This window comes from Drosophila willistoni, assembly GCF_018902025.1.
Source record: "Drosophila willistoni isolate 14030-0811.24 chromosome 2R unlocalized genomic scaffold, UCI_dwil_1.1 Seg167, whole genome shotgun sequence".
In the NCBI taxonomy this organism is placed as follows: Eukaryota; Metazoa; Arthropoda; class Insecta; order Diptera; family Drosophilidae; genus Drosophila; species Drosophila willistoni.
In genome coordinates, this window is record NW_025814050.1 from 2,642,932 (window position 1) to 2,659,292 (window position 16,361).

The following is a 16,361-nucleotide window of genomic DNA, read 5'->3' on the forward strand; positions in this document are numbered from 1 at the left end:
TTAGCGATTGCAGTGAACTTCCAATTAGAAGCTGTTGCATGTGTGTGTGTCGAACATCAAAATCAGTCCATAGGAGTTATATTCTATCTCAGCTCTGCCTGCTGAGATTCTGGTCAGATTGTTATTATTGTCCCGCTGGCTTGGCCGTCAATTGCAGCTGACTGCACCACAAAATTCAACGCAATTTGTAAAATGAAATCGATTCAATTGATTGTTGACTTCGGCAAACACACACAGAAATCCACACATACACAGAGACACACATACATGCATGCAGGCATTGTGTATATTCCACATGGTTATGGGTGTGGGGAAGAGGAATGTCATCATGGCACTGGCATTGGCACCGGCACCAGCAGAGAACAGGAAGGTAATGCCAAGCTACGGTGACAGGTGTCTGTGAAAGAGGTGGGTTCCCTTGTCCGTGTTGTTGTTGTTGTTGTCATACAGGGCGAGTGTTTTGCACTTTGCTTGATTAAATTTCAATATTTACTAAAATGTCGCTGAACTCTTTCTGACAGCTCTGTAAATTTCATAAACAGAAAATGAACATAAAATATGGTCAACAGAGTGTAAATTTTCTTTTCGCCACACTCCGACCGGTCATCAAAATTAACTCCACAAATGGCTGTCCACATTTCTCGATTATCATAACACAAAAGATTTTTGAAATGGGAATGCAATTAGTCAATGTATAATGCCAAGTAGTCTTTGATTTTACTATCAAAGGAAATATTATAGTAGACCAGACTAGACTCTAAATAGGAATAGCGAAATTCGATACAAAATTCTTTCAGATTATGGAGTCATTATTTGATCAGTTGAAGAAAATACAAATTGATGATGGAAACGTGTAAGTTTGTTATATTGTAAAAAATACTCCTCATCATCTTTGAGTAATTAAAATTACCAGCTTATTTGAAGAGCCTACAAAAGAAGAAAATGCAGTACTTCAACCAATTCAAGATCAAGATGATATTCTAGTAACCAATAACATTGATCAGACAAAAACTAATACAGATCAATTAGATGAAATCTTCAGTTCAACTGACATTTTGTACACTAAATACGAAGATAATAATTCTGATAATGATAGTTGGAATAGTTATTGTAAACTATTGGATATGTTCGACAGCAAATTCAATTGGGACTCAAACTCTGAAGGCGATGGGAATTCCGGATTAAAATTTTATAATATTTTTGAAGATATTGGTAATCTATCGAAAATCGAGAAAGAATTGGAATTACTCTATAGACCCTTCACTTGTCTCATGGATGCTAATTGCCGTTTCAATTTATGCGAAATATGCCTTCTAATAACCGATTCGCGCTATGAACCTGGCTGTCATCCTTCCGTTTCGATTAAGACGACATTTCCAATGGCTAGGGTGAAAGTCTATGAAGGCGGAAAAATGCTCTCGTCTGCCCTGACAGCAGATGCTGCCCGAAATGCAATCTTTAGTGTCATTCAAATGGTTCAGGCTCTGAACATTAAAGCTGAGGTTCACACACTTACGCATAACATTGTGAATGCCTCATTTTGTATGCCCTTTAAAGTGGACCTGGAAATGTTGGCTGAACTCCATGGCGAACAGGTTTCCTACAATATCAACAAACGACCTTTTCTTACCTATTCCATTGAGGGTACAGAGATGCGATTTGTTGTCTTTGCCAGTGGTTATGTCATGGTCCTACATTCGTCTAAGCATAGCGAAACACGGGCTGCCATTGCCGGCTTCTTGCCCATTTTGTCTGATTTCAAGGATGGCTATCTAACAGAGGAAGAGCAGAAAAGTTTAGTTTTTGGTGATATAACCTACAAATTACTCTGGGAACGTAAACTTGAAGACGATAAAGATGGTCTACTCCTATACGACTGAATACTAGCTGCATATTTCAAAATTTGTTAATGTACTTTTTCTTTTAGGTTTCTTTTTTTTTTTTGTTTTGGTGTTTGTTTTCCAGTTTTGTTTGTTTTGTTTGCTGCATGTATTTCCATTTGTCATAAACCAAAGTTCTGTACGTGCAGTGTTTACAATTTTGCTGTTGTTAAAGTTGAAAACTTGTTTAAATACGTGATTTATTTACCATCCAGATGTTGTTGAGCGACCACCAAACAACTAGTGCCACTGTACTTGGTGGTTAGCCTTCGAAATATAGGGCTACACTACCCCGAGTTCGTAGCAAAGTTGTCGAAAAACAACAACAACAACAACAACAGCAAAGTGCAACAGAAGTTGCCACAACTCGAGGGAACTCGAGTTGCAACAGGCGCATAGAGCAGACAGCAGTTCCAGGCATGCATACATAAATAAAGAAACATTTTGCCAAACTTCGCTAGAGGAAACTGTCACATTATGCGAAGTAACTTGCTTTTATACACACTAAACAGGAAGAGTATATCGATTAAATATCTAACAAGAAATCAATTGTAACCTTATATTTTGGAATTAAACCAGTATACATAAGGATTAAGGAGGATCAACAAGAAAACAGACAAAATATAGTTTTGTACAATAGTAAAATCATATATAGCCGCTAAATTATTCCAATATTTGTATAAAATTTGTGTGACCGAGTGAATAAACAAGAAATCTAATAAACAAGACGGATAAACTCACTTGATGAACTTCCGCTTAAAATTTATAAGCATTCAATCAGAATGCTTTTATCATCTGAAATCTGTTATAAATATTATAAAATTGACCTTACCAATTATGTATTTTCAGGATAAACAGAGTTCCTTCTGTTCATAGGTGACTTGTTCAAGAGTATTTCCACTTCGACTCTAACAAAAATTCGAGTAGTGTGACCCGTTGATACAATATATGTAAGTATGCTTCCGACGTGCTAAAAGCATCTAACAAATGGTTTAGTTTTACCTTTGCTACTCGAACTTTTCACATCTTCCATTTTGCTTGAAATTGGCAAATTTTTTTTGTCGCCATTTCGGTTTAATTGCCAATTTGCCAGCTAAAAACACACAAAAAATATGAAATTGTTCTGCGGTTAACTCTGATTGGAAGACAATTGCAACCAATTAGCCATTTTTATAGTCATTTTTTCGTGCACTTCTTTGTTTCCTTTTCATTGTTAATTACCTTCTTTTTTTTTTTTGGTTAGCTTGGTTAGTTGCATTTATCAAAGCTCATCTCTGGCATTAATTTCCATTTAAATTCCAATAGCATTAAATATGCAAAGAGCAAAAAGACAAAAAAGTGGAACCGAACTGTTTTTGCGGTTCTGTTGTCCTTGTGGTTGGCTGCTTGGTTGGCTGCTTGGTTGGTCGGTTGGTTTGTCCTTCTACCTGACAGTGCTGACAGTTGCCAGTTAACAGACTCAGTTTCAGATACCATTTTGAGTAGTTATTAAAATTGCAAAAGTCCATTTGCGAGACACCTTTTTGGCCTAGTGTAAAATCTTTTGTGGTTAACCAGAAATAACACAGACGAAGGAAATGCCAAATGGAACTCATTTCAGAAACAAAAACGATTCATAAGGTATTTATGTGTAAAGCATCATCTCATGTATAAATTTATGTACATAGATAGCATTGAAAATTTTGCCTTAGATATTTCCAGCTTCATTTATTTTAGCCAACTCTTGTCAAAATTATGCAATTTATATGCACTTTGTATGTATGTATATGTGTGTGTATTGCTAAAGCCAACTACCACCAATTCAAACTTTTGGCTAATCTGCCAGAGCAGCTGACAAAAAAAAAAGGCAAATATTTATCCTTTTTGTCTTTGAACAGCAAAAGAAGTCCTGAGGCAAGAATGCATAATTCACTTCAATTTAACTTTGATGGTTCAACTTTTTAATAGGATTGCCTTGGATTCTCCCAGTTCGATTGCCAATGATGCCTCGTAAGATCTTTGTGGGCTTATTCAATACATTTTTCGACTATAAATTGAGTTTGGCGGTCGTAATTTTCGTTCATAGTTACTAAAAACTTAAATATGTATTCAATTTTAAATTATTTTGAGTACGAAAGTTCTCGATAGACATTTAGGCAATTAAACAACAAGGATTCGTGTATGGATGTCATTTTCGTCTAACAATAAGCCGACGAAACCATAGCTAGCTAGCACTTGTATAATTATAGTTAAGTTGATAGTTTAAAACTAAATCCTACATATATTGATAAAAAGAATTCCAGAGAGCAAAAATATAAATTGAATCTTCAGTTAGCATTTTCCAAATATAAACTTAAGTCTATATATAAACCTAATCTTAAGTCTATGGGTGAAATATTTCAGAATGGAAAATTTTAATCTAATGTAGTACTATATTATCTTTTACAAATCGGTCGAAAGCTGCCAGATTTACTGGTCTTAAAAAGTTAGGATTATTAGAGTATATTTGAGATTTTAAAATTATTATTTATTTATTTATATTTAATTGTGATTTTCTCAGAAAAATTTTAGTTGTTGAGGTTTTATTGCAAACTTACAATTACAATTACAGAGTCAGCAATTTATGGTTATATGAGGATATTTAAAATTTTCGTTGCAAAAAACATAATTTCACTAAATCGTGATTTTCTCCGAAAATAGGAATATTTTAGTATTTGGGATTTTAATGCACACTGAAAGCTTAACTTCTGATACAAAACCGGTACATATATGTATAAATTCTAAAAATATAAATAAATTGGCAAATAAATTGACACTTGGGTTTTAGTTTGTATAAATTATATTAAAGTGTTTCGTTTTTATTTATTCGTGCAAGCGTGTTTTGGTTTCTAAATAAACGGATTGCGACTTGTTTTTAAGATTAGTTTTTATATTTTTTACGAGCGATGTGTCTTGTATGGGGCATAGACCGGAAATAAAGTAAAGACGATTGACAGCTCACCAGGGCACATAGGGGTGCCAAGCCGTTTTTTGAGCACTTAATTAAAAAATGTATGTTTAACAATCATTTTCAGTCTCATTACATTGCGTTAGGTAATAAATATATTTTGCAATTATTTTTAGAGAAAACCGGCGTGGCATCTCGCCTCCACGGTCAAAAACCCGTATTTTGCCCAAAAAAGTATGCTAAGTATCTCATTCAATATAATATTTTTCATACAACCGTTGTGATTTTAATATTTTCTTTAAATTTAGGGCCAAGATTCATAGAAAAATGTAGAAAATGTTCTTAAAGTTGATCAATATCATTATCAGCATAAGTAATATAGACTTATGCACTTCAAGCAAGCAACTGCAGGGTAGCCAAACCCAACGACATCAACCAACAGAGTGGCATCACTCCAGAGTAGACCATTGGACACCCTGTCACCTTGCGAAACACATCGGTACCTATCGCCAAGCATTTGTGAATGTAGGCGCCAAGTCCAAGAACCATAAGCATTGGCCGGCTCATGTTACCCAGTGATCGTGGCCACTGCCAATAATGCAGTTGCATCCGCTATTGCCTCCTGTTCATGTTAACTTATATTAGATTAATTTTGTTTTAAATTAAAACTTTTAATTCTTAATTATTAATAATTGAGACACAAATTTGAGAGATCGAAAGTGCTTGGAATGAAATGAAGTACATACGGTACATACCCTTACTCTATGTTACAAAAGTACATTGTCTAGAATAATTTTTTTCTCTTTATACATATAACTGTATTTGATATTTATAAATATTACCTTAAAAACGATTTGCGTGTTTATTTTTATACAATTGTCTCACACTTAGTTTTATTATAACTAAACAAGTATTGCAAATATGTAATGGCATTTATCAACATCAGAATAAGTAATGTAAAAAACTGATTACGATCACATGTGATATTCCTGTTCCAAATACAATTTCGAATGGGTTGCACCTTCTGTTGCAACAAAAGACAAGCATACTGTAAATAAATCACAAAATATAAATTTAAAAGATTAATATTTTATACTTTACCTTCCCGCTTATGTATCGAGCGAATCTTTGCATTATATATTTGTCGCAGTACATGTGCTTTAGTTCAATTAAAAAAAAATGATCAAATATATAAATTTCAATCTGTTTAACTCGATCATTACAAATAGCAATAAGAAATGCGGCCACAAAACCAAATACACAGGGACTTAATTTATGGCTTATTAAAATCCAAAATCGCCAGTTAATGCTCAACTCGTAGTGATAATAGTAACAGTATGCTGTGAAAGTGCTGTCGTGTATAACCGCATACATGTAGGGGATGAGGGCAACAGAACCCTTTAGCCATGCCTTAGACACTTTGCCATGGAGTTGGCCAATTTGCTTGTAAAGATTAAAGCACGCTACCAAATTTCTAGCTTTTTTAATGGTTGGTACACCTTTTTGGGAAATGCATTCTACATACGACTGTAGAAATATCAGCAAAGAACGTTGCCAACTTAACACATGTAACTGATATAGAAAGTATGATAAGAATATCAATTCAAAGAGTACAATATTCATGGTTGGAAATTCTACGTCAAGCTGTAATTTAGCAGTACTAAAATTAGCTAAATTTGTGTACTGAGTCCATACATGCATCAAAATGAATGGCATTTTGATAAGGAAAAGAACAACTAAATCTGTATCATAAGTAAAATGCTTTGATCCAAATATTCTTCTCATGCTACGTTGGATTCGGAGTACTCCGTTCACACTCGAAATGCAAAGCAAACTGTAGGACCGACTATGTGCCAAATGAAGAAGACGAAATGTCATTAAGGCAACCATAACTACACAGACTAAATTATGCATCAAATTGTAAAGGTCATTTTGTGATTTATTATGTAATAGCCATACTTTGCTGCTTTTGCTGATAATATGAAAGTTTTGTAACAGCATACATAATGTGAAGTAGGTCGGCGAATCCACTGCAAACCATAATAATTTGAAAATCGTTAGTTCCAATGCTCGAAACCATGATATCTGACTTCTTTTCATTAATCGAAATCGCTTAACATAGCGAAATGCACCAAAATTTAGAAGTATGCAGAATTTGTATACCAATCGTAACATTAATTTAATTAATAATTTTAAAAACTTGCTTTTTCCACTTTTAATACTTTGAACACCAGGCGTCATTTTCATTAGCAACTGAAAAGTGAAATAATTTTACTCTTTTAGTAAGCAATAAGGAAGACTTGTATGTTTACATAGCTGGATACAAATTAGCTAAAATAAAATTATACATACATATGTAATGACAAAACGATTTTCATAATTATGATAAACTACACCAATTTACCCTACACACCCGTAGGTGAAAAGTCACAAAAATGTACATATGTTACATGACTACTAGAAGAATTTTATTCATTTGATATTATAAATATTGGTTTCACATGGTGCATGGTATATTACTGAAGCACCCTTACTCACTTATGATAGACCAGAGGGCCGAGGCTAACTTCGACTGCGTCGACGTTGGTTACTCTTTCCTTACCTATAGCCATCCAAGTGGAAAAACGTTTTATCTAAAAAGGCTAATGTTTGCGAAAGAACGGCCTACAATCTTAGCATAGGATATACTGAAGATATTGATCAAACTCACTGTTTTCCACCGATCGTTCCTATTAGAGCTAAATGATATAGTCACCCAATCTTAATCAAATTTGGCACAGTCGTTTATAGATGTAATAAACTCACCAATTTCACGACAATGGCTCAGAAAATAACGAAGTTATTGTGAAGAATATATATACTTTTTATGTTCGGAGATGCTTCCTACTATCCGATGCACACCTCTGACCAAAATTAATATACCCTTTTCGCAAGCGTATAAAAATGAAGTGACTAAGTCGTCTCCCCAACTTCGGTATACCATACAATAGGTAAAAAAAATAGTTGATAGTACAAAAACTGTGGAAGGCAATCAGTGTTTTATAAATTATAGGAGCGGAAGTAGGCTTGTTAAAAATTTTTAAATAATCATAATCTATGCAGATACTAAACAAGTCTACTTACCACATTTGGTGACTTTTACTTTCTTAGTCTTCGAGAAATTCAGTTTTGTTAAATTTTCGAGGGCAGCAGAAGGCGCCGAAAAAATTTGACATAAACTCGATCACAGTACATACTACACGAGTCTACATACCCAATTTGGTGGCTCTAGCTCTTGTAGTCTTCTAGGTGAAGGTGTCAATACGGAAGGACATGGCTAGGTCGACTCGGCTATTGATGGTGATCAAGAATATATATACTTTTGGGGTTGCCAAAGCTTCATTATTCCTGTTACATTTGTACATTTTGGCGACTTTTATATACAATTTTATCCTATGGGTGCATGGTATAAAAAGTTAATTTGATTCATTGGATACTCTTAACAACTCTAGGGATATAATCGCTTCAAATTATGACGATATACTACGCAATATACTAATCTTATTATTCAATAGTATATTATAGTATAGTATACTCATACTAATTGTTTTTGCTCAGATTTAGGAATATAAAGAAATTACAATAACAAATTAAGCTTTGCAACAACAATATACAGCGCAGGATTTCGACTCGAAATATTTTTCTTAATAATTTAAGAATAATACAATTTTATAGAAGAATGTTTAGTGTTATAAAAACCATTGCAATAACCAAAAAATTTTTGCATATTTTTGTCGAGCCATTTGAATTTTTATTTACATAAATGTTTTCTTTACATAAATCATTTCTTAATAAACGAAATTGGTTTCACATTAATATTCATTTATGTGGGACAATAGGTACATACATATATCGATATATCGATAGGTTGACAATCGAGATGGAAAGAGGTTTTTGAGTTGCTGGACGAGGATGTTGCGTTGGTTTCGTGAAATTAAAAAGTGTTCAATAAGACGATTCTTTTGTTTTAATAAATAAATGGTGTCAAGTTTTGTTAATTTTGGTATAGTGGACTCAGGCCCTACATTTATAACAAAAGAATGTTTCATATTTTTACAGCATTATAAAATATATATTACATTCCATGGGCATGAGCGTGGCTTGTTCGGTCCAAAAAATAAAACATATAACAACATATATCAATTATGCCAAGTTTTATAGCTATAAATTTGTTTTTCGACTTTATGGCGCCAAAATTAAAAAATTGACCACTGTGCGCTGGCTCAAAATCGATAGCGTAAACAGGACTCAAAGCTGCTTGTATAAAGGACAGGTAATGTCATTGGCACTATACAAGAATTGTAAAAATGTAATGGCATTAATCAGCATTGCGATGATAAAGCTGAAGAAGAGATCCCGATCACAAATGATATTCTCGTTCCAAATATGATTTCGAATAGGTTGCGTCTTTTGTTGCAACAAAAAACAGGCATACTGTAAATACATCACAAGATATCAAATATATATAAAAGATTAATAATTTCTACTTTACCTTTCCTCTTATAAATCGAGCGAACCTTTGCATTACATCTTCCTCACAGTGCATGTGTTTTAAATCGATTAAAAAGAATTGATCAACCAAATCAATTTCAATTTTCTTAACTCGATCGTTCCAAACGGCAATAAGAAATGTGGCCAAATAGCCATATAGACAGCTGCTTAATTGATAGCACACTAGAAACCAAAATCGCCATTTTATGCTTAATTCGGATCTACTATATAAGCAGTATGCGGTATAAACGGTTTCATGTGCACTTGTATACATGTAGCTGAAGAGTGCCGCCGAACCCTTTAGCCATGCCTTAGACACCTTGCCATGAAGATGGCCAATTCTATTGTAGAGATTGAAAGAAGCTACCAATTTTCTAGCTTTTTTACTGGTTGGTACACCTTTTTGGGAAATACACTCTACATATGAGTGTAGAAATATCAGCAAAGAACGTTGCCAACTCAACACATGCAGCTGATATAAAAAGTATGATATGAATATCAATTCAAAGAGTACAATATTCATGGTGGGAAATTGAACGTAGATTAAAATATCAGTATTAAGCATATGTGTATACTGAGTCCAAACATGTATCAAAATGCAAAGAATTTTGATGAAGAGAATTAAAACCAAATCCATGTCAAAAGTAAAATGCTTTGGTCCCAATATTCTTCTCATGCGACGTTGGATTCTGAGTAATCTGTTTACACTTGAAATGCAAAGCAAACTGTATGATCGACTATGTGATAGCTGGAGCAGACGGAATGTCATCACAGCAGCCATAGACATACTGACTAGGCTGTTTATAATATCGTAAACATCTGTTTGCAATTCAAATTTTATATCGCCGACAATGAGAAACAAACGCACAAGCCCACAGCAGGCAAAATAATAAGGCAACTCCAATATTATCCAAAAGAGTTTGAAAATGGCTGCACAAAGCGCTCCTTGCCAGGATATGTGATGTCTTTTCATTAATCCAAGTTCTTCAACATAGTGAAAACCACCCAAATCTAGAAGGACACAGAGTTTGTATACGACTTGAGCCAACGCTTTGATTAATAATTTTAAAAGCTTTCTTTTATAACGCTTAATAAATGTGGTCAATAGACCACAAGGCGACATTTTCATGAAAAACTGAAGCGTTAAATAGTTCCAAAGAGAATATTCATAGCCTTAAATATTAATTAGCTAAGCGGAAATTAGTTGTAATGACAAAAAAAATGGCCATCTAACGACAAAAAATTTTTCAAAATTATCACATGGCATTAGTGGAAATGATGTCACATATAAAATTAGTGGCTCTTTTATTACAATCCCACTGAGTTAGTTTTCAATATAAGTCAAAAAGTCATTAGTATGTAAAGGTTACAAACTCCTGTATACATTTTTGACACTAATAGGGGCACAATTGTCTCATAGCCAGACATTTTCGGATGGCGCAAGCAATGCAAAACAAATGAAGTAAGTAAGTCATCTCGCCGACTTCGGTATACCATCCACTAGGTGACGAAATATTTTAAATTTCGAACACCAAATGTATGTCTATTAAATTCGAAGATAGCATATGCTATCTCGCTCACTCTCACTAAAACAAACGAGCACTCTAACGCTCTAAATTTGGTAGGTTGGTAGATATTAATAGGATTAATTAGTCTGCTGAAATTGGGTTCGATAGTCCAAAAATTGATCGGACGGCCATGTGGCTAGATCGACTCGACTGTTGATCCTGATCAAGAGCTTTCTTCTGTCTGTAACACACATTTTGGTGTACGGTTTAAAAAGGCCCAAACTGTATTAATAACATTGATAATGCTTTTGAAAATTAAAAAGGAACTTCTAATATTTAAAAATCAATTAAAAAGTTCTTGTTTACATGTTATCGCATTGATTAACATGCAAAGGGCAATTTTGGAGATGAACATACATGATATTCAATTTCCAATGGTAATGAATGGATTGAATCTGCTGTTATAGCTTATAACAGGCATACTGTAAATCGGTAAACTTATAAATTAAATTATAAAATATAAAATTTATATAATAAATTGATACAATTGTTTATAATTTGCTGTAGCTCACCTTTTCGTTTATAATTCGGGCAAATATTAACACTTGTCGACGCAATTCTTGAGTCATAAATTTGTTGTCGGAAACATCGATTTTGCGATATTTAAGTCGATCATTACCGATTGTGATCAAAAATATGGCCGCAAAGCCAAGTGCTTAACTATGAAACAAGAAAAATCTTAGTCGCCACTGCTTAGAAAAAGAATGTCGATGTGTGTGGATTAGAATGAATGTTGTGTATACGCAGTGGTGAACCTTCGTAGTAATTAATTAGGTAAATGCAAAATGACATTAATCAAAATAATTAATGTACTTATATACAGTATGCCCCAAATAAATAGGCAAATGACACTTATATATTATAACATATATTTTTAGCAACCTATGTATAATAATCCTAAAAAAAAAGATTAGACCAAGTAAATGAATGTAAAAAGAAATCATTTATTCATCATAATTAAAAACTGTTTTGTCTTTTGTTTATAGTAGCCTTTCGCCACAAAAACTATTCTCAAGCTTTTAGAAATTGTATGCAGTTCAAAAATTAGAAAAAAGGTCATGAATATGAACGAGGTGCACATATTAACTTAGAGCACTGTAAAAAATTGTTTCATTTGTATGTGTAAATGTTAATAAGTTTGCCATGACTGGAAAATAATAACAATCCATGATAGCTGCCATTCAAAAGCCTCTATCTTCCTTTGGGCCTTAGCTTAGTTATTAAATGGCATGATATTTTGGCCTATTGGCAGTCATTTGGCTCGATATCAAATACTCTTGGCTCATTTGGGGCCATAAGCTCAAAATAAATTGCAAAAATTATTCAAGCATCACTTGGGCACGTACATGAAACATGCTACAAACATACAAATTGTATGGCTAAAAGTTAGTCAGACCTTGCAGAAACGAAATTTTGCTAGTACTATCTACTGTAATCTCTTATCATGGCATCGAAACATAAATAAATTGTGTTTCAGCCTATTGAAATTAGTTAAATTTATTTGTCTTTCCCATGAACAAGAATATTTCTTTTGATGTTTTTAGCTCTAATGTCACGTATCCATTCCACGGCAGACAAGATGACATGTTATAGCCAAAAAGAGAAAAACAAAAAAAAAAAAAGAAAAGTTGTTTCAATTTAATTTGACTTTGATCGCCAGCTGACGCAAATGTCACCAGTATGAGGATGACATGTCCTGGCACCTACTCCTCTTGCCACAAAGCTGTCGTAGATATATTAGAAGAAATTGTGTCACATTTTGTTTATGGTTTAACATTAGGACAAGCTGTTGTAACACCCTCCGAGACCGTCCAATCTCCTCTTTACAGCAAAGAAGATTGTTCATATTTGTATGATTATAATTTAAATCGATAATATTTTTGAAAATTATGTTAACAGATGAACAGTTTTTATTATTGTTATTGGCACTTGGGTTAATGTGTTCGTTTTTATGATTGTCTTTTTAATGGTGACTTGTTTTCGTTTGTCTTTCCGTTTTGTTGTGTGCGAATCGAGTCTTTAAAATCGAAATACTTGGACACAAAGTTCTTCTATCATGTCCACCGAATGTTGTTATGTGGGTTGTGTTTTATGACCAAAAGAGCAGAGAAGTAGCTGAAAACTTCATAAATCACAAAAGTTTTTGTTTTGTTTCGTTTCGCTTTGGTTTGGTTTTGGTTTTGCTTTGTTTTTGGCCATGAAAAGGCTTAAGGGGGTTTATCAAAATGAAAATTTATTGGCCCTCAAAATACTTGGAATTTTAGATTTATGTATTTTTTGCATTGATGGTGAGAGAAAAGGAAATTCGCATTATATTGACAGTTTTGCCATAAACAAAGGACAGACAACCAAAGAATTGATTTACATGAATAACTTGTTTTAAGTATGTCGGTGTATAAAATGGTTCTTTGTAGAAATTTCTTATTTCCCGCACTTAATCACACAGTCTTGCACATATGCTTCTCTCTTGTCACAAGTCATTCTATATAATTACTGCATTAGTAGTCGATTAGTTGATTTTCCCCAGTTGTTAAATCAGTTGTATTTGGTGCCTCAGACAATGAATTCACTAGCCTGCCTAACGCGTCGCTTTCTCCAGGCAAGTTATTGTTTGTGGGCCTTGGTTCCTTTACCGTCTTCGGCAAAGATATATTCTTTTATAGCATTCATTGCATTGCGTGTCATCTGGATTCTATATTTTAGCTATATGCTAAGCCGAGGCATCGGTTTTCTGTATAGTGCCAAGAAAGTTATTTCCGCTTTTGTGGGAACATTTTTATTCCTGGGCAACAATGTGGTGGGTTTGCTGCTAATCTTTGAAAGTATTTTGAAGAGAAATGTCCATTACCATTTGGACACCTTGCGCCTGCAGTCGGAGCTACTTCTTCAACGCCTCGGAATGTCCCGTGGTCGTCGCATTGTGTCGTTCCGTTTATTACTTTTGATCAGTTTGCAATTGGTCTGCGATGCGGTACGCACTTGGGCAAATCATAAGAGTTCCATAAACCCCATACACGGACTTTCCATGCCAATGATTTGGCTATTGCGTATGAGATATATCCAGATGCTGCAGCATGTCATGGACCTGAATCAGCGATCCGTTCAGCTGCGTTGCTCCCTGCTTGCCCTAGCCAGTGGAAATGATCTCTGGCAACCGTATGGCCTGCAGGAATGCCGACAGTTGCAAACACTCCGTCTAAGCTATGAACGTATCTTTGAGTGCTACGAAGCTTTTAGCGATTGCTATGGCTGGGGAATACTCGGATTGCAATTGATAACAGGCTTTGAATTTATATCAAACGCCTATTGGATGCTTGAGGCTTGGATGTCTGCTAACATCGTGATTGTGGTCTTTATCTACAATGCAGCTACAACTCTGTCTATGGGCAGTTTGATCATAGCCCTCTTCTGGTACGGCGACGCAGGGGCTGAAAATGTAAGTTAAGATATTATCTTTTAGCCTAATTGCAGTTGTTCGAGTTGACATTGATGGATTAAATCGCCTTAAAAGCTTTTGAAGCTCCTTAAGGACCAACGGCTTATTCAGTAGTAACCATGTTCACCTCAAACTGGTCACAAGTCGCCTCGCGTTCTTTTCTAAAATCTTTTTTTGTGATAGTCAGCCTATTTGGCGTGGGCTCCTGCAAGCGACAATGTGCCCAACATTTGATCTTATCCTGCAGTTGGCTCTGTTGGTATATAACCATATGGATATTGACTCTATATCGAACGATAGTATTTCTAAAAGAATGCCGACTCGATTGCATGCTGGAGCATATTCTGTTCATCACTCAAACTCTAGCACATGCTATTATAGTGATCCACATATATCTTCACAGAAATAGCGAGATTAGACGTGAAACACCACTGTGGAGAGATCTTAGAGTGGCCTATTTTGTGATCGGTCTATTGACTCCCATCTTAGTGGTGCATTGCTTGGTGACTTATTTCAAAATTGTCAATTGTGATAAGAGTGTCACGATTTTCTATTGGAGATCCTTGCCCAGTACTTTGGGATTGCAATTGCATTTGGTAGCGTTCCTTGCGGAAATTGTTGAAGCCAACAATGAGGTAAGGTTAGCTCGTGGTCGGCTGGAATTATTAGCTAGACCAATTCCTTTTTATTGGCGGAAACCGGAAAATATGCATGACTCTACAAATGAAGTGAAGAGTCTCAAGCTGCGCTATAGCGAATTATACAATCTGTTTGCTAAACTTAATGTGAAGTATGGCGAAAGTCTGTTGATCATATTTATAGTCTTCTTTCTCGACTTTGTTTTCAACTCGTATTGGGTTTTTCTGGAATTGACGAGGGGCCTACATGTCACAGTTTTCATAGAACACTTTGGATTCCTCTTCAATGTCTCGTTACAGTTGTCCATAACTTGTTGGTATTGTCAACAAAGCTTCAATCTAGTGAGAGACGATTAACAGGTCAATTAATATTGAAAATATTTTCACAAATAAATTATAACATTTCAGGGTCGTCAAATAGGTTGCCTTATATCCAAGTTGATCAAACCGCTAGCCAGTAAACGTTACAACAACTTGGTATGCGAATTCTCGCTACAGACTCTGCATCAACGGTTTGTGATCACGGCCAAGGACTTTTTTAGCCTCAATTTGCATCTGCTGAGCAGTGTAAGTGATGTCAAAATTTCCAAATATATTTTAAAACGCTTAGTAAAGATTCATTTTAATACAACAGATGTTTGCTGCTGTGGTCACATATTTGGTCATCTTAATACAGTTTATGTTTGCAGAAAGCACCTTAAGAGTCAAGGACAACTAATTCGATTGCTACTCTAGAAATATTTATCGACCAGTATTGAAAAACGATTACGTACAAGTGACAGAACCTGTCTCTATTATAATATGTCTTTGCTCAACATTCAAAAAACAAAAAAAAAAAATAAAAAAAAAAATAAAAAAAAGGCACCAGCACGTAAATACACTATGGTTGCGGAAAACTTGGACATTGATGCGGACATGGATTTCGTGAACAATCTACTCAACTCGGAAAATATAAATGCCGAGCACAAAGTTCGTGGTCTTCTTCTTGATATAATGTACAGTAAGTATCTGCTATAAACGATACAAGTATATACATACATACTTAACTCACTATGTCAATATCTTTCCAGCTTTGGCCAGAGATGCACTTGTTGATACCAAACGCTTTACCAAGCTTACGCTTAGATCCAAAGTTGATATGGAAGATATTCGCATGGAAAGATCCTTATTAATTCCTGAGGACATCAAGGATCCTCTGCCAATGCCACCGCCAGCAAAACGAAAGAAACTCCGTGACGTAAAGGCAAATCTCAAACAAGGCGCTAAAGGACATTTGAACTCTTGCGATTTAAGAAAACCTATTCCTAGTCCCGCAAAAATTAAACGCCCAAATGAAACCAAAAAAAAAAAAAAAAAAAAAAAAAAAAAAATAGAAATAAACTA

At 34.6% G+C, this 16,361-nt stretch overlaps 2 protein-coding genes across 2 annotated transcripts; both read left to right on the top strand.

The window, feature by feature from the left end:
• Positions 1-701: 701 nt before the first annotated feature.
• On the top strand, positions 702-2,022 carry LOC6644352. The gene is made up of 2 exons (XM_002066546.4): positions 702-853; positions 914-2,022. Exons 1-2 carry the CDS (start codon positions 801-803, stop codon positions 1,878-1,880), a joined length of 1,020 nt encoding a protein of 339 aa, XP_002066582.3. The 5' UTR covers positions 702-800; the 3' UTR covers positions 1,881-2,022.
• Positions 2,023-13,429: 11,407 nt separating this feature from the next.
• LOC6644353 (gustatory receptor 23a) lies at positions 13,430-16,321 on the top strand. The gene is made up of 4 exons (XM_002066547.3): positions 13,430-14,340; positions 15,387-15,545; positions 15,613-15,978; positions 16,049-16,321. The coding sequence occupies exons 1-3, from the start codon at positions 13,465-13,467 to the stop codon at positions 15,694-15,696; spliced, it is 1,119 nt and encodes a 372-aa protein (XP_002066583.1). The 5' UTR covers positions 13,430-13,464; the 3' UTR covers positions 15,697-15,978; positions 16,049-16,321.
• Positions 16,322-16,361: the final 40 nt, after the last annotated feature.